General features: G+C 33.3%; 1 protein-coding gene across 1 annotated transcript; it reads right to left on the reverse strand.

Annotated features, from left to right (window-relative positions):
- Positions 1-5,484: 5,484 nt before the first annotated feature.
- On the reverse strand, positions 5,485-18,644 carry LOC25484396 (TNF receptor-associated factor homolog 1b). The gene is made up of 13 exons (XM_013613202.3): positions 18,493-18,644; positions 17,792-17,951; positions 16,398-16,509; positions 15,527-15,615; positions 15,342-15,410; positions 15,126-15,258; positions 14,801-14,959; positions 13,692-14,037; positions 12,370-12,482; positions 10,372-10,522; positions 8,419-8,891; positions 8,105-8,306; positions 5,485-7,242 (listed from the first exon to the last, which is right to left on the reverse strand). The coding sequence occupies exons 2-13, from the start codon at positions 17,946-17,948 to the stop codon at positions 5,851-5,853; spliced, it is 3,396 nt and encodes a 1,131-aa protein (XP_013468656.1). The 5' UTR covers positions 17,949-17,951; positions 18,493-18,644; the 3' UTR covers positions 5,485-5,850.
- Between the last annotated feature and the right edge of the window lie 251 nt (positions 18,645-18,895).

Raw genomic sequence — 18,895 nt, forward strand, 5'->3', positions numbered from 1 at the left:
GGTGCATGTGTCTCACCTTGAAAGAGATCTTCATTGATTGTTTGCAACACCAAATGGAACAAAAAGACGGGATAACCTCGACGCTGATGAGTGTTTCCGGCGACATTCATTTCCTTCATAGGAAAGCTATGAAGCACAGACTTCGACACGAACATCTGACACGACACTGACACGGTCATATCGACACTATTAATGTAAAAAATATAGGACACTGACACCACTACATATATGTTAATTTATCTAAAGATGGTCTAAAATGAAAATTAAAATACATATATAAACATCTAACTTGAGCAATTTATTTAATTAGAAAAAGTTCAACAAGATATCATATAGTATTTGACCTTTATTTATTCATCTACCATCAAAAAAGCTAAAAATGATAATCAATTGTAATGTCTATAACCCCCAATTGATCAACATTTCACAAAACATATGTAACTCTTGTATCTATGGTGTGTGGAAGCAAGAGAGAAAAAAATTGTTTTAGATATTTGCCTGAGTTGTTTGACACGGCTCGCATAAGTGTTATATAGTGTCGGACACCGATCGTAGGAGTGTCGAAGTAAAAAATAACAATTATTTAGGACGCTGGTTCGACACGTGTCGTACGAGTGTCATAGGAGTGTCAGACACGCCTAATCCTGGAGGTGTCCGTGCTTCATAGGAGGGCAGACTGGGCCACCACTTCCGGGGATAAAGGTGCAGCCAGAAGGCCCTGAAGGAGGAACAGGACCCTTGTCAAGAGGTTGTAAGCTCAGTTGAAATTTGTTTTTGGTATTCAATACCCTACTAGCTATGTTTGGTTCAACATGAGATATAGTAAGAAGCAAAAGCAAGGCCAAAATAACGTTGAGAACCTTCATGGTGTTGTGTGTCTTTGAAAATGAATTGGAGATTTAGTAAGCAAGATGAATATTGCACTACTATAATATTTAAGCATCTCATGGGGGGGTCGTGCTATTTATATTAATTGGTTTGCCTAACATTCTTGAGTAAAAGAATAAATTGTGTGACTCATGTGTTATTTTATTTAACGATTTAATGTTGACTAGTGATCATTTATTAATTAATTAACTGTCATATTATATTACTACATGTGAAAGAAGAAAAACAAAAACATCAAATTTGTTTTGAATTGGTTACATGATATATGATTCCTGCTATGGAGAGTCTTTGACTTGAATGCATGGTTTTTTAATTTTCTTTCTCGCACTTCCTTCTAACCACGTAGCCTAATTGAATATAACTTTTGAAAAGGATATAGATCAATTATAGTTATAAATAAATATTGATTAAAATCAAAGGATAAAGTTTACTACTTTGCTCTTCTTTGATTGAGTCTATGTTTTGTCCGGAAAAAGAAGTAGATGGTCGAATTTGCCAAATTTCTTGGCACTGCCTTTAGGGTATATAATTATTTAGCTTAGGGGGATGATGATGTACATATCAATTTGTAAACAAAAGTAAAATATACGTTTTGTAAAAAAGAAAAGTAACATATACGTTAAACAAAGACATATGCTAACATGTGTTAGTTAAAGGAATATGTTAAAGAATTCATTATAGAAATATACTCCCTCTATTTCAAATTATAAGCAAAAAAAAAATCACACTTATTAAAAAAACTAAAGCATAAGAATTTTGAGTATAGTTTTTTGTGTTTTCTTTAAAAAAAGTTTTATAAAAAAATATAAAAACAATTTTCATTAATCATTGATTATGGAAAAAATGAAAGAAAGAGAAAATTAAATGTAAACAAAATAAATCTTAGAAAACTACGCAATCAACTTTTTAAAAGTCAATACCGTTAAATAAAATTTAATTTTTCATCTTATGTTTACGCAGGCAGAAACACATCATAGTTCATCTGTGTCCATGTCCTTTGTGATTAATCCAGATATGATGAGTAGAATCTGAGTCATCTACGTAATTGTGCTTGGATTATTTAATAGTAAGCAAAATCGCTAAAAATGGATAAATGTGTAACACACTTAGAAATTATGAAAGACACTGAGAATCTTGCTAGAAGCTAATTCAGATATCTTTATTAGGAGTAGAAGATATGGTAGTATTTATCTATACATATACAAATATGGAAAGACGGTGTTTCCACACACATATCTTCAACAACAGCAAAAAAAAGTGTCCAATTAAAATTCCCATAATGATCTATAATGTTGTTTGTAGATATTCTCAAAGTGTTGTATATATCATAGATTATGAAATTATCTCAACCCATGCTTACTTTTTAAGGAATTATTAAGCGTGTAGGATTAATGAGACCATTTTACATTTTATTACATTCTCATGTAGAAATAGATTCTCTCAATTTTTGTCCTATCTCATGTTTGCTCAATTCTCTCATCTCAACCCTTAACTAATTTTTCAACTTTCAAAATCACTCCCGATTTATATATCAATAACTTAAATCGTTCATAATATTTCCTCATATTTTTATGCTTTTTTTAATGGATAGTAGTCACTTTGATCTCTGAATGTGCAACAAATAGTCACAACAATAATCTTTCAATTTATTATAATTTTAAAATAGTTCCTGATTGTGCTCTTGGTTAGTCAAAATAGTATCTTCCACTTAAATAATCTCTTAATACTCCCAATAACTCTTTTGATATAGGTACTAAAATGACAATAAGTAAGTACGTATCAAGACTGATATGACAGTAAGTAAGTATATTGAATGATTAATATAAGAATATTAGCGAAATATTTTAATGTCAGAGATTATTTTGACTAACGAAATGTACAATCAAAGATTATTTTAAAATTTTGATACGTTGAAGGACCACTATGATTACTTGTTACTCATTCAAGAACCAATGTGACTATTACACGAAGGAATCCTTCTTTTAAGAAAACACGAGGAAATCCTAATCTCTCTTCTGCATTGATTTCCACACATTTTTTAATAAAGTTGCGGCTCTTAGAGAAATATATTTGATGAAAAATGTTATACAATCCACTAAAAATGTATTAATTGTTGAGGAAATCCTAATCTCTCTCCTGCGTTGATTTATCATATAGAATGTATTAATTGTTTTTACCTTGTGATATATGTGCTAAGAGTAAGATCAAATTATTTTATTGGTCTTATGTGTTGTAAATTTTGTTTATGACTATTTTTGACTTATATAACTATAGTGTTGTTTGTTTTTCATGTATGAAACAAATTTTGTACTTTGATTCACATTAGTATAATTGTTTACATAGATATATTGAACAATATCAGACTTAAAATTTACATCGTTTGTACCAAGTTGTTTCATTTGTTATGAATGGTAAATTATGTTGATTTAATTTGAGGAAAGGTTCTACTATATATTAATTTTCATGGTCTATTATGCACAAAACCTTCTATAATTTATTTGTTTGGTTCATTTGCAAACTACACCAAATAACTATGAATATTTATACAATAAATATGAACGTTAAGATAGTTGTAGTTTACTACAATAGAGAGAAACCTAATATGTTTAGGGTCCGTGTTGATGTCATATCGTCTTCCTTTAATGATCAACTAAACTAAACATATTTTGAATTAAATGGTTTCAATAAATCTCCTACAACAGTTTGGGCCTTGTGTGCTCTACATTTGGAAGATTTGTGAATCCAACCACATAGACACAAGAAACCTAGACACTGTTAAGTATTGTCTTTCATCTACCAATCCATCAGATGGAAGCATTCAGTTCACTCAGATGGAGGACTAAAACTAATGTGCGGTTTTTGTGGAATGATATGATGGTCAGCAGAGACTTTCGCATCAATTATAATATATTTTATGAGTTTTGACAGGATTCAAATTATATTATTCATAATGATGCAAACAGAATTCAAATTATACAATCTTAATGGGGTAAAAAAATTGGACGGCAGGCGAGAAATTATTAGGGTGAAAAGAGAAGCCCATGTCTTTGTATTGTAACAAGTCTATTGTATTTTAACTTTGTATGGTGTGTGCCCAACCTTCTAACACATAATTTTATGGACCCTCCACAACTCTTCATAGAAGGATGGTAGAGTCGCTCTCACTATGATACTGGTTTGGACCCTTTCTAATTAATTTTACATATGGAAAAAATAATATTGAAATATAATATAATCCAGATTTTCTAAAATATATTGTTAAATATCAAATGGGGCATAATTTCATTCAAGTGTTTGCTCTTTAGTTTAATTACAGTTAAAAACATCAATATAAAATAATTCATACTTGACTTTAAAAAAATGTCATACTCGATCTAAGAGTAGATTTATCACTCATAACAAATCAAACTCAAAGTCTTAAATTTGTTTACTGGATCAAAGTTTGAATTTCCAAAATTCTGCATCGATTCAACTTATTATCATCCCTAATAACATAGGACAAATGTTATTTTCTTACTGTAAATTTCATGTGTACATATGGCAAAGGATGTGTAAGATCTACTTTTTGCATTAAAGAGCACAAGTCATCTTGTTAAGTCATAATTTAACTTTAAAAAAAAATATTGAATGGCAACTATACAAAAATTTGGTTTCTCCTTATCTCACTTTGATTTTACTCTCCTTTTCACAATTAAATCTTCATAAATTGTTTTCTCTAGTTTTTGAAATAAACTTTTTTCTCTTAATAAAAAAATGAATTCTCATTTATGATGTGTGGTACAAATGATGGATGCTTGAATTATTTATCCAAATGATTGAAGGCTCGATCGGTGACTATATGAGAAAACAAATGTTAACAGACACCCCTTAAGTAGATCTCATTTGTCTCACAATATTATCTCATAAATCATCAATTGCACTACACACAATGAATAGCTAGATTTTTCCAAAGTAAATTCTCTTTATAATAATATATCTTCACCTCATTTGCTTGCTTTAATTTTCAAATTAAAATTCCTCACATTCCATAATTAAATTTATTTCCTCAAGTTTTCAAATTAAAATCTATTGAAAATTTAAGCAATTATAATATGGGTAACCAAAAAAAATAAATATAATATGGGTTATGCTAACAAATGCACATTTGTTAAGTATTCGAAAATAGAAATAATTGATAAATTTATGTAGAAACGACTGTTTTTTGATGTTTCAATGTGTTGATTACACAATTTCCAATGTAAAATTTCTACTTTAATCTTTTTAACAAGTGTCATGAACTTGTTAGATTTCCCCCTTAATATATATATATATATATATATATATATATATATATATATATATATATATATATATATATATATATATATAGACACACACACAAACACATTTTTCTCTTTAATAACAACAGTTTTAAAGAAATTAACTAGTACTAATACAATTGTGATTGCTCAACTTTTATTTTTGACTAATTTGCAATCCAAAGAAACTGAATTTGAGTCTCTACATAGAATAAATAAATTAACGTTGCTTAACTTTGCAATCCCCTAAATAACAACAATAAATTAATTAACTGGTGTTTAATAAAGCCACTGAATATATTGAACCCTTCTTTTTATAATTTGAAGTAAAACTACTTGTAGGCATTTGCAAATGTCTTATTGATATCCATAGCTGACAAGGGTTATTACAGCCTTGGGTACAAATTGCATCTGAAATGAGAGGCATGGTAAAGAGTTATGATGACATAACGCTTCAGACCTCGTCTGGATTCAACTATAACCCTAGAATGCCAAACATGCATAAAAAAAGAGCTGGCAGAAAAAAACACAACACTCTTTACAAAATATTTTTGCTTGTGAAGAGATTACAACCTCATTCCAATCTAAAAAAAAATAAAAAACCAACATTTCCTCAAATACATTACATTTTTGGCGACCATTAAATTGTGAGCAGGCCTTCCCTCTAAGAACCATTTGAAGGCCTGAATACAGTATAACCATTGACACCACATGCCATATTTGAGTAATAATCTGGATAATATGGGTAGCCATCATTCTCTGTATTTCTCATGCCTGCATACAATAGATCAGGACCGGTGGCCACCTGCCATTGGTTTGTAATCAATCCATCAACCTGTCCGTTGACGTAAGGCATGCTAGTAACTTGCGGGACGTAATCCCTAAATGAATCAAAATGCCCATGGGACGAGCTATACCCTCCTCGGAATCCATGATCATGATGGTAACTTTGTGAACGCTCGAGCCTGCAAGAACTGGTTGAGGATCCGCGGTCATCATTTGCATCCAAGTCTCCAGTAAAGCTGAATTGTCGATTTAGTGATTGTGGCCCATTTCTCAGACACTCGAATCCCAAACTTGCCCTGGCCGTCTTCCCAACAGTATGCTCATCATCAAGCAGGTCGTTTATGATATCAAGGTGTGGGAACTCATCCACCAACAACGTTTGATTCTGACGCCCGGATGTGCAGGCTGGGAACTCGGTTAACATGTTACCCATAGATCTGCTGTGTAGTGGCCTGTACAAGTCATGGTTTTGATCATCATTAAGACCAGTGGGCTGATCATACATGCTTCTAGCCGATTCTCTTTGAGAACTTTCAATCCACTGGGGACCATTCTGTAAAACATCCTGTGTTCTCAAGCCAAAGGGAACACCACACTGGACAGCATTAGTTTCCATTCTATCAGAGCTCCGGGATAGAAAGATTGGTGATGACACCAAGGTAGATGGTTGAGAATAGCTAAGGGATGGGTTTACTCCTGAACATGACGAGCTAGAATGGGTCAAACTGGCAGCAGTTGAGGTCACAGTGTTCCCCATGATAGCATTTCTGTAGGATTGAGGAACCTGACTATGAGTGGCAGGTGAGGGATCAGGACCTAACCGGCCAGCTGCACTCATTGAGCGTGCAAGTGGCAGAGCTGTTTGAACCATTGAGACCACAGGAGCAGTTGGCCTGGGACCAGAAACCAAAGGAGTACTTGAAGGTCTTGAGATAGTGGGCACTCGTGATACAGATCCTTCAGTTAATCTTGCAGTTGAAGTCTTCTGGATCTCAGTTTTGGACGAAGTTGTAACTTGTGAGGCAGAGGTGAAGGGGGGAGATGGATCTTTATCAGTCTGTTGGGAGCCATTTGAAGATGTTTTAGTGACATGAAAAGGATCTAAAGTAGCACTTGTCTTGTTTACTAACATTTGACCAGGCGAGCTACTAGGAGGACTGACAGGTGAAGATTGCACAGCTTTATGTAGACATTCATTGTCAGTGAGTCTTTCTATCCCAACTTCGTCTTTGATGTTGGGTTTCGTTTGAAGTGAAAGAACCTCCTCGTCCTATCAATTAGAAAAGATACAAGGCTTTATACTGGTACATAAATCACACATTTAAAACCATTTAGCTTCATAAATATGATTGTTAAATAAAAAAATTATGAGCCTTCACCTAACAACAACAAGGCCAAAAACCTTAATATTCAAGCCTCTCCCTTAAACTAATCACAAATAGCAAATAAATAATCAGAAAACAAATCTATCAAAAATAAAATAATCAGAAAACAGAATTCAGAGATCATAAACAACTCAGATTCTTTTTGGGGTGGTGGTGGTGTCTATAATGTGAGACATGGAAATCTTTGTACATCTGTCTAGGCCCTTGGAATAACAAAAGAGTGGAATCAATTAAGGACTAAATCATTGTTGATTTGTCCCGGGTGGTGGAAACAACATGGAAAAACAGACATATTTCTTGAAGATGAATATTAAATAAGGGAATACAAGTTGTTCAGTCATCAATCCATTTTTAAGACCCTTTTTATCTTTTGAAAAAGAGGAGTGCTAGCAAAACTCTCTAACACTCATTGGATGAAATTAATGTGGATCCCATTTAAAGTAGGGGGGTCCACATTGATTTCACCCAATGAGAGAGTAAGTGTTGTTAGCACTCCTCCTTTTAAAATTGCTCAAAGAGCAAACTACTCTGCACCTCCTAAATTGTGAAAAAGAAACAGGAAAAATTGTTTGGGACCCTAGCTCTCTAAGATGAGAAGGCCATACAACATTGAAGCAAGGAGAAATAAAATAGACAGAAAGGAAAGACATTAACAATCAGTAAGAAATTAACAGATAAGCTCCGGAGAAGAATTTATTTTTGAACAATTTGACGAGTATTGCCAACAAGAGTAGAAATGGGACAAACCTTTCTGACAACATGCTTCTCAGCCCACTTTAACCGATCCTTCAATGTGACAACAGCACCCTCAGACTCATTTTTTCCAGCCTTTCCACTTCCAGACTCTTTGTTAATAACCCCAGCATCTGCTGCAGCACCAGATGGCCGACTATCTATTTTATTCGTCCAACCACCAGTGTCGCATGATGCTATGCCTCTGTTCTTACCTCTGCAGATAAAAAGAGCCAAATCAAAATAACACTTCTGAAATATCACCAATACGACCCGTCAACACAAAAAAAAAAAAAAAAAAAAAAAAAAAAATTAAGCTAAATACTTGCCTGCTGGGTGACTTCTGGGCTTTACAATTTGAAAAAGAGTTCCCCTTGTAGGGGTCAATCATGACTACTGATGGCAAAGAATCGGAAGAACATGTTGATGAACTATCATCTATTGCTGAGCTGCACCTTTTATCAGTCATTCCATTTTGTCCGGATGAAACATCACCTATGCCTTTGTTACAAGCCTCAGTTAGAGGATGAACTTCTGATGCATCAGTATCCCAATTAACCGGACTAGTATCTCTGTCTTCTGAATCCGGATGAAGCATTTCAGTAACTCCATCCACAGAGTCAGACACATCAGAAATATCTTCCATGGCATCAGGCTTTTCAGACAGAGTTTGAGCTTCCTCATTAGAATCCATTTTCTCATCAACTCCATTGTCTTCTTGGTTCGTCTCATGCACAGCCATAGTAGTCCTCTCGTCCCTCCCTTTGTCCTTTACTTTCTTATTGTTCCGCTTTTGTTTGGCCTGCAGTGAGAAGAAAGGAACACAAGTCAGCAACTAAAATGAAAATAAACTAACAACTCTCCTTTTCCCATGTACATGGTATGGCATAGGAAAATGAGATGTCAACAGAAAAATCTTGAAAGTATCAATTCAACTGAAAAATGGTTACTGATTAACTACAAATTTGAGTAATTGTTCCTAAATTATAATATTTTGTCCGAAAGTTCAAAATTATATTTTTCTACAAGTCAAACAAAAAATTTATGGATAAGGCTACTCAGCATAAAAACAGGAAAAGCAAGCCAGTTGGTGAATTGTAATTTGAGTCTTTGATATTTTAGGTCCTTAGTTTATTACTTATTTTATATTTTTATGTATCATTAGAAGTTCTGCAGTCATTGTTTCTCAAAATTCATTTATTAAGACATCTGGTCATCATGTGAAATTAATGGACTTGGATGGCTCTGCTTGAAAACTTTTATAAAATGGATGTTTAGGATGCCAGGGTTATAAAGGGAATACCATAAAATCCTATGCAATTATTATAACCAGTATAAGTCAACAAAACTTCAGTTCTGAAGCTTTCTCTGCGGTTCTAGACCCCAGGTTTCAACATTCCACTTTAATCTCCTGCCTTAACTATTTTGTTACAGTGCTGCATTCTTTTCTACATAATGCATCACAGATCTGTTTTTATTATGTTGCATCAAATATAATGTAATTTCTACGAAGGCAAGGATGGTAAAGACGCAACCAATCTAAAACAAGCAACTCAAACATAAAGATTGGCAAATCATGCAAAATCGCACTTCATGTATGCTTGCATTAAATTTTTGTGTTCAAAAAGGATTACAATCACAATTTTACCGAGAAAGCTTTGAAGCAAAAGAGCTCAATATAAGCAAAATCCAAATATCTGAAGCATGGATTCACGTGGTTGGTCCAATAACATATATCTTAACACACCTATCACGCCTAAAATTACACAAATATGTAGCATGGACAAATTTGGTGGCCCAAAAACAGAGATCTTAGCACAACTTACACTCAGGACTGGTATCTGAAGCGCAGACAAATATGCCTGGCCCAAAAACAAAACTAGGGTAGAGTTAGTACCATCTTGGAATTGGAGTTAGTTCTACCTCAACTCCAAAAACTAGTTTAAGAGGTGAAGGTGTTCTAGCCTTATACGGATCATTAACCATAACTCTAATCAGTTGGGAATCTCAACAGATCTCATTATAATTGTCACCTATAACACTTTTCTTTAAAAAAAATTTGTACTGGAATTTATGAGAATGGTTTCAACTTTCATCTTGCCTCTATTGACTTCAAAATCATAATATTAACGATGTCAGACAATTGCATTTCAGTCTGTGACAAATAGTCCATAAAAAAACAATAGTTAACAAGAGAGCAAGATAATGCATTAGCATATGTGAAATCAATATTTAGATATATAAAGATTCCTTAATGATGCAATGTCAATCTGTAACACAACCTGCTTTTTCTTTGCCTTCTTTTCCCTCTCATTGACTCCACGTTTTGTTTTCTGATCACCTTCAGCTTGCCATGATGCCTCTTCTTCACGGATGAGTTCTTCTTGTCTCTTTAAAGCAACAGCTTCCTGATAAGCAACCTCAATTTTGTTGCTGCACCCATGAAATTAGGAATTAGGAATTCTAACTACATCGTGTATCCAATACATAGATGTATAGATCACATAAAAAAATGTGTGGTTCAGATGTAGTGAAACAAAAAGTATGCCTTACACTATTAAGAACTTATCTATCTTTCCACACATCACAAATCATCAGTTCTCTCGTAAAAGTGAAATTGCACATACTTTGTAACATGATTACTTCATATTCATGCACAACCATTAAAGATGTGACACACGATGGGGGAATCAATTATCCGGCAAGTATATTATACATTTAAAATGTATGTAAGGATATACCCAAATATTATTTACATGTAAGCATATCAAACACTTAGTTAACACCTAGTCTTCACAAACTAGGATCTGTAACTGTCTATAAGTATCCCCCTCTCCAAGTCAGGATACCAAGTTAGGAGCTCATTATATGTTATTAAGTCAAAATCATAGAAAGCAACAGAGGGCATGTCAGTACTCAGTAGAGAATTTATACAAATAGATTTACTTATTCATAATAAAATACTTATATTTCACTGCTTTTTCACAAGGATAAATCACCAGGGAACCCAAATTTACAATTACAACACCATCTGAAACAACTGGCATCAAGCTACAGCTATTAGATGTTTATATTGGGTCAAATTCATTTTTATAAAACCGGCTGGTAAGGTGAGGGGGTTTTTCACTCTTCATAAACTCATTTCAGGCTCTATCTTTAGAGTTGTGCTATACGTCGCGAATGAAATTCATGCGAATATATCACGAATATTGATTTCTACTAATTTTTTTCAATCTTTGCTACGTAAAACTCTGCTATATGACTGCTATGAAATAGGAGAATAAAATAAGGACCACGTGTTTTAACCAAATGAAAATGAAAACATGATTCATCCTCCAAAAGAAAAAACACCGCAATACTCATGGTTGAATTTGATTGCTAGCATGATAAGTACTGAAGTTATATCACCTTTTGTTTAATGGAACCACGAAGCTATATCACCCTTAAACCGACTTTTATTAGCAATATTTCATATCTTAGTGCCATAAAAAGCACAGTTGTTGTATGTGTTTTCGTAGAATTTTCGTGGTAAGAGTGTTCGCTATATTAAGCATTTCTCCTATCTTTATTCTATGTGGAACTGGATTTTTCCCAATACATCCTCTAAAATGTCCAGTCCTGTTGGCCTTGTTGCATGGTTATAATTTATAAATTGTGGACGGCCCAATCGATAGGCCTGATACCATATTATGTTTGTATAATGGGTCTAACTCATCCTTACAAAACCGGCTTATAAGGTGAGGGGTGCCACCCTTTATAAACTCATTTCAGGCTCTATCTTCACTCTATGTGGGACTTGGGTTTTTCCCAATAGCAAAGGTTCATAATGAAGCTTTAGAGTGTTGTGTCATTTGCAGCTAACAAAATTGTTATTAACTATATCTGTTTATATCTTGATTAACTATATCTTTCATTTTTTCGTCAAATAAAAAATGAAAGATCCTGTACCCAATCAAGATATGAACAGACATACTTTTAAAAAATGAAAGTACATTGAATTCCAAAAGAAACAGCCAAATAAAATCTTGCAATTTGAAAACAATGGCCAAGGCAATCTCTTGAAATAACATCTGAACTCACAAAGGAGCTATCCACGTACTGACCATCTCTTACAAACTAGAAACCGACAAAACCAACTGATTAAATTAGTAGAGTCTACTACCGGGTGATTTTTGCAAATAAACAGCTCCCAGACAGACAAAATTCAGGAGTGTATAAACAAGCAATTAAATTGAGAAACACAGAACGAGACTAATTACAAAAAAAATTGTGTATGCTACCTGAATATATGAGCAAGGACAAATATTTCCAAAGTCCTACGCCCTAATTCTGTGAGACGCCTTTCATCGCGCACAATAGAATCTTTATTGAAATCCTCACCAGAGTTTACATCCTACAAAACACAAGAAACGGGGTACTTAGCAATCAAAAGGATTCCAAACCTATAAAGCCAAAAGGTGTCGTATATTCCATAGCCCTGTTGGTACTTATAATAATATACCAGATTGTTGAAGATAACATTCCAGATACCTAATATATGCAAATCAGTAGGCTAGATTTGTTGCTTTCAAAATTATATATGTAAAAATCTACACTATCATTAATTAATATCAGAAAGATAACATCTACGAGATATGGTTAAGAAAAAAGAAAAGGAAACACGGCCTAAATTGAATTAATGTTGGAAAGGGAATATTTAAGTTAGTGTTGTACAAATAGTAAAAAATGCACTATCAAGCTATCAAACATGGGCAACTTTAAAATAACTAATAATCCATATTTGCACCCAATATTAGTTTACAGGGATGAAAAATTAGTTCCTTCCCACAGCCAAAACCAATTTTTTATCAAATTACTAAATGTAGTGGAAATTTATTTTCAAGATGCAATTGTGTTTGCACAAGAAAGCATTTCATGGACCTAACACTAAGCAGCCTAACTCCCATGAATGGCCTCACTAATTCAGAATATGAATATAATTGCCTTGCTGTCATTCATTATTAGATCCCATTTTAGATTACGTAATTTTATACAAATAATGTAATTTGGCACAAAGTGATGTTCAATAGCTATTGGCAAGCAAAAACTAAATATATATATATATATATATATATATATATATATATATATATATGAGTCCTTTCTTGTTATTCTTCAAACAATGAAACTCCAAAGTGCTACCATACGTGTGATCAGTCAGAAATGACAGAATAAAAGCAACAAAAAATATGAAATATAAGCAGGAAAAACCTAAGCAGCGAACAAACATAAACTGAAGAGTTCTTTAGTCTATTAAAAATAGATTGCCAGTAGATGAAGAAGCAATTGAAAAGAAAGAAAAAAAAAAAACTCAATCTAAACATACGAAGTTCAGAATACAGTATCCAAGTTTTTGGTATTATATTTTCACAGATTTCGTTCGACAAATAGGCGTAACTGTGCTACTCTTATAACCAAAACTTTATCCTCTGAAAATTTCCTTCCACGGTTGTATCAATACCATCACATTTCAATTGGCTCAATGCTCAACCATATCGCCGTCTATTTAGGTGTCAACGTATAAATCCTTAGTTACTTTAACAAACATTATTCTAAATCTTACCTTCGTACGATTTTGGGGACCCTTTTCATCTTTTGGAGGAAGTGGTTCTATAGCAGCCCTTTCAAGAAGTGGTAAAATATCGTCCACCAGTACAAACATATCCTTCTCAACACGAACAATAGGTGCTGGTGTTTCTTCAGAATCCAACAATTTTACCCAACCTTTCTTGCTAGTCTGGCCCTCAAGAGCCTTCAATCCACTATACAAGGAATCCATAACCAAAGTAGAAGTGACTTCTTTCTCAATAAAGAAGTGTTTCACTACTACTTTCAAAATTACATCTGTCTTCTCCCTAGACATGCGGCGCCTAGATGTTTGATCAACTTCCCCCCAGAAAGCAAAGAAACTGCAAATATTGCACATTACTGTTTGATCAGCTTATAAAATCAGACACCCACAACTTAAAGGTCTGGCACAAGTGGCAATGGATACTATCACATTTTATTAGTTAATTAAATCGAGAAAAAAAGTGTCATTGCAATAAATACGAAATGGCAATATAAAAATCAAATTTAATTTAAAAAATGAGGTAATTTCAGAATGCATATGCATAAAACTAGGCATAAACTGAGGGTATTTATAATACATCAAATCATGATCAACAATTAGATTTGTGAAATATGTACAATTAGTGTAAATTCTGTCTGTCTATAATGAGATCACACACCTTGTATTTATAATGGTTTTACAATAAATAAATTGAATGCTTATTTAGTAAGCACTACCCAAGGAAGTTGTATACTCTAGGAGTAATAACAATCAATCTAGGAAGTTTTACAATTAGAGGAATATCTGAAGATTCTTAATTTTAACAAAATTTACCAACATCACTGATTCACTTCTGCATTTTTCTTCCCAAATTGCCCAAACGTTTTCGCCTTTCTGATTGAAGAGGAATTAAGTCAACCCAAAATAGATTTTCAGGAAGATGAATTGAGTGCTATTATTAATCGGGGACTGTGAAAAATAAAAATTTAAGGATCCTTACTTTTATTAGATGACACTTTAGGGCAAGATAATAATTACAGAATACATCATGTGACATAATAGACAATGCAGATATGACAGAAGTGAGACACCTAGCTTTATCAAAGGAGAGCATAAAGTACCTCGACCACCTAGCTTTATCCTCTATCAACTTCCCAAGCTTGCTTCGTCTTTCCTCCACAAAACGCCGACAAATTTGTTCTACATTTGTCAAATATACCCTAACAAGTTCTCTCCTATAATGACAATCAAGGCAACGGAAAGGCCTGTCTGATTTCTCCCTGCAGCAGCAACCAATAAAAAAAAATGGTCACACATCTGAATTAAAAGTTCCAAGTCAAAAGGCAAACAAGTTAACAAGATTATCCCATCTGATCAGACAGCCATACAATGGATGCATGCCAAACATTGGAGTCTTAAATAACATAAAGTTAAGTAAAAGAATACCTGATGACTTGAACTTGAGCTTTTATTATCAAATTCTCAGAAGAGTCAACAAATCCGTCATTAACCTTTGACAGCTCCATAAACTTTTTCCATCCCCAGTCATGCTCCTTCTTCCAAAATCGGTGCAATGTATCTGAAAAACTCAACAAAAAATGAGTAATGATGATAGAAAAAATTGTAATCTCCAGTACGTATGCCACTTATTAGCAAACGTACCAGAATATTTTGACTTCTTTGGGTCTTTATTGACCACGGCTATTGTAAACTGTGCAAAGTGACTCCATCCTGTACCATCCCAAAAAGAAAAGGAAAAATAAGCCAAATACTATGGAACAAACTTTAGTAAGTAAAACTAACAATTATTAATTTAAACTCAAGGAAATAAAAATCATTGGTTTTACCTGGAAGAAGTTTGTCATGATTAGCTACACACAGAAACAGCGAGAGATGATTGCAAACGTCACATCCTTGTGGATAAATTAAAATATACCTGCCAATAACCAAAGAAAGATTCTGTTGAAAATCAAAACATAATTTGGCCTGTGGTGCTTTGATAGAATTAATACTACACGATCACAGATCACATAAAGTTGTTTCCCTGATATGTACATTATGTCTTGCTCTTTACCCTGTCATTTGTAATCATGACATGTACATTTCTTGTTCATCCTTTTAGGTCAATACTTAGAAGTGGAACTGAAGAGGCCAGTTTTTAAAAGCCAATGTGTGATACAGGCCAGTTTCTAAATTTTAAGTCAACGTGTGATTTGTGCCAATGATATTATGAATTTGGTTGGAGCATAAACCCTGTATCTTGAAGGATATTTTGTTGTCTTAGAAGCTGATATGGAATTAGACGATTGACTTCTAAACGGTGCAAAGCATGCAATCTTTCTTAAAGGGTGTTGACAAATATACAGAAGGATTGTGCAAATGTGCTCAACTTATAATTCTCTTCCTTTCCTTTTTTTCCATTGTTCCCATAGAGGATCTCAATCGTCCAAATTCACCGTGCTTTCCTTGATTAAATGAATAATTTAATTTATTATTTATTTAATGCCTTAGTAAATCAGGACATCTCGGAGATATAATCTACAAAAAATTACAGTACACCGACATTTTATCAAAACTCAAGGTAAAACTGCTGTGATGAATGACTCGGGATAATACAAGCATAACAACACATTCCTGCATATAAATAGTTCTAAAAGAGTAAAACTGTAAGTCAGAGTGAAACTACACGTTTCTATAAGTTTATCTAGACCCTCATACCATTTGTAGCCTCCAACCTCAAATGCATTACTGCGAAGTTCCCTTTTGGTAATCTGGTTAAACTTTTCTATCTTCCATGTATATTTCCCATATAACTCAGAAGGTTTTTGTCCTACGAAGAGAAGAAGAAGTAAGATTTTTACAATTTTTTATGGAAAAATATTGGCAATCAACCACCACCCATCATGAAAGGATCAAGAATCAGCTCAAGCTAAATTTAAAAAAATAAAAATAAAAAATAAAAAAAATCATTTAGAAGAGAATTTAATCTAACTGTTCAGGAACAAGACACAACTTCCTGCTGAATTCCCCCACTCTAGCCTAGAAAAGGTTCTTTTAAGAAAATTGGCAGAAGGTACATTTGGTACAACAGTTCAAGTTGTTGCCAAGTGAGTGACGTGACTAAGATGATGTGGGTTCAAATTTGTAGACTCGGATTCTCTACAAATGTTTCCCTTTAAGATAGGAACTTTAAAGCACCAGAGTACCTTTTATGGCAATCGGCACAATAGAATTACCCATCTTATTCGTATAACTTGCCTTCATACACTGTAAAAGTTGAAACATAATTACATCCATATTCCATTCTGCCACTATAAACAGTCTGAGAAATTTGATGATCTATTAACCTCACTAGAAATCTTATAAATTGGAAACTGAGACAAATAAAAGTGTATCCAAGTAATAAAAACAGGATGTATATATTAAGATGAGTTGATCAAAGGTAGTCAAAATAAGATTTTACGCAAGATCGGAAAGGAGATGTTAAATCGTAAATCATGCAACTGTAAGATCATACAAAATTCATAAATCTCAAATATATGCATATAAATTCATTCATATATATGCTTATAAAATAGCATAACTAAAACAAAAGAAAACTTAAATCACACTTGAAATACTTGTGTAAATTTAAATTCATAAGCATAGCTCAAATAATAGCATAGTGCATAACCCTTACAAATTAAAACTTAAAACACTTAGTATGTAATAAAACACAATCACAGAACAACAGTATAGCACTTGAAATACTTATCTAATTAAAACACTAAATCAAACTCATAAGTCTCAAACGAAACAACAACTAAAGTTGCCTTCTGTAGTTCCAAAACCGCGACCATAATCGTAGAATCGTTTCAAAGTAATGTAGATTATGCAGGATTCCACCAAAATAAGATTTTGCGACTCATAATCGCTGAGGGAAAGTATAATCCCAAAATCGCCAAATATTGTCACACAGCACAACATCTAATATAGAAGTATGCTTTATGCCAAAATTACCATCCCTATACCTCACTTAGAAAAACACACACATACACGCAATAAAACAACAAAAATTCAGTAGAATTGTATAAGCGAAAAAAGGAAAAGAAAAAAAAAAAAATTGACTTTACCACCGTCGTCTTCGTCGGTGTCCCAATAAGGGGGAGAAGTAGACGCGATTCCATTCTCCACCTGCTCAGAAGACCTCCATTCCGCCAATGCTTCCCCGGTAGAATGCTGCCCACGTGAATTTCCCACTCCAGACTCCTCACTCAACACTCCAGCCATTCCCTAATCAAGAAATATTTCAGTAATCACTTGTACAAAGCCTAAATCATCCCTTAAACCCAAAATTAATTATAAAAATAAAGCAACAATTTTTAGTGTATACTTCTCAAAAATCCTATAAAATTGAATTCAACACACCAAAATGAAATAACAATAATTCTAATTCTAAGCTATCAGTTCCAATGAAAATTTCATAAATGTTAACTTCCCAATTTCAATTCACTGGCAATGAAACTAAAACTAAAAACCAAATTCATAAACAAAAACCCTAAATTCAAAACAGATAATGAAATTAAAATCAAACAAATTGAAACAAGATAACCAACCAAGAACAACAAAATTGAAGAACAGGCTCGTGAATCCAAATTACAAAAAAAAAAAAAACAGAATTCAAAAACACAATCAACAATGAATACAAGAAGATCATTGGCAGTAATTACCAAAAAAATAAAAAATTGAAATCGAAAAAATGGCGCAGAAGAAAAACGGTTGAAGATGAAGAGGAAGAAGATGAAAGTGGATCGAATAGGAGAAGAAGATGAACCTGGAATCGTGAAAGAGGAGCGGTTGTGAAAAGGGTAGAATCGAAACTGTGAAATTTTAGAGAGAGAAAGAGAGAGAAGTGAAGGAGAGAGAAAGAGCAGCAACACAAGAAGAGAGCAAAGGCATAACCCAACACAACTATTTTTTTCTTTTCTTCTTTTTGTTTTAATAATTTTAATACAAGAAAGTTTCCTTTTCAATTTTATTTTATTTTATTTCAATCAAATATAGATTTTAATTTCAATTATATATTTTTACGTTGGACTTGCGACTTATGATGGTTCCAAGGGCATGCATATATGCAAGTTTTATAACTCGAGAATTTACCTCAACTCGTTTTGTCTAAGTAAATTCGACTCGTACACTCGACTCGAGAATTCGTACGAATTTACCTAAAATAAAAA

The sequence above is a fragment of the Medicago truncatula genome, chromosome 1 (assembly GCF_003473485.1).
Source record: "Medicago truncatula cultivar Jemalong A17 chromosome 1, MtrunA17r5.0-ANR, whole genome shotgun sequence".
Classification (NCBI taxonomy): domain Eukaryota; kingdom Viridiplantae; phylum Streptophyta; class Magnoliopsida; order Fabales; family Fabaceae; genus Medicago; species Medicago truncatula.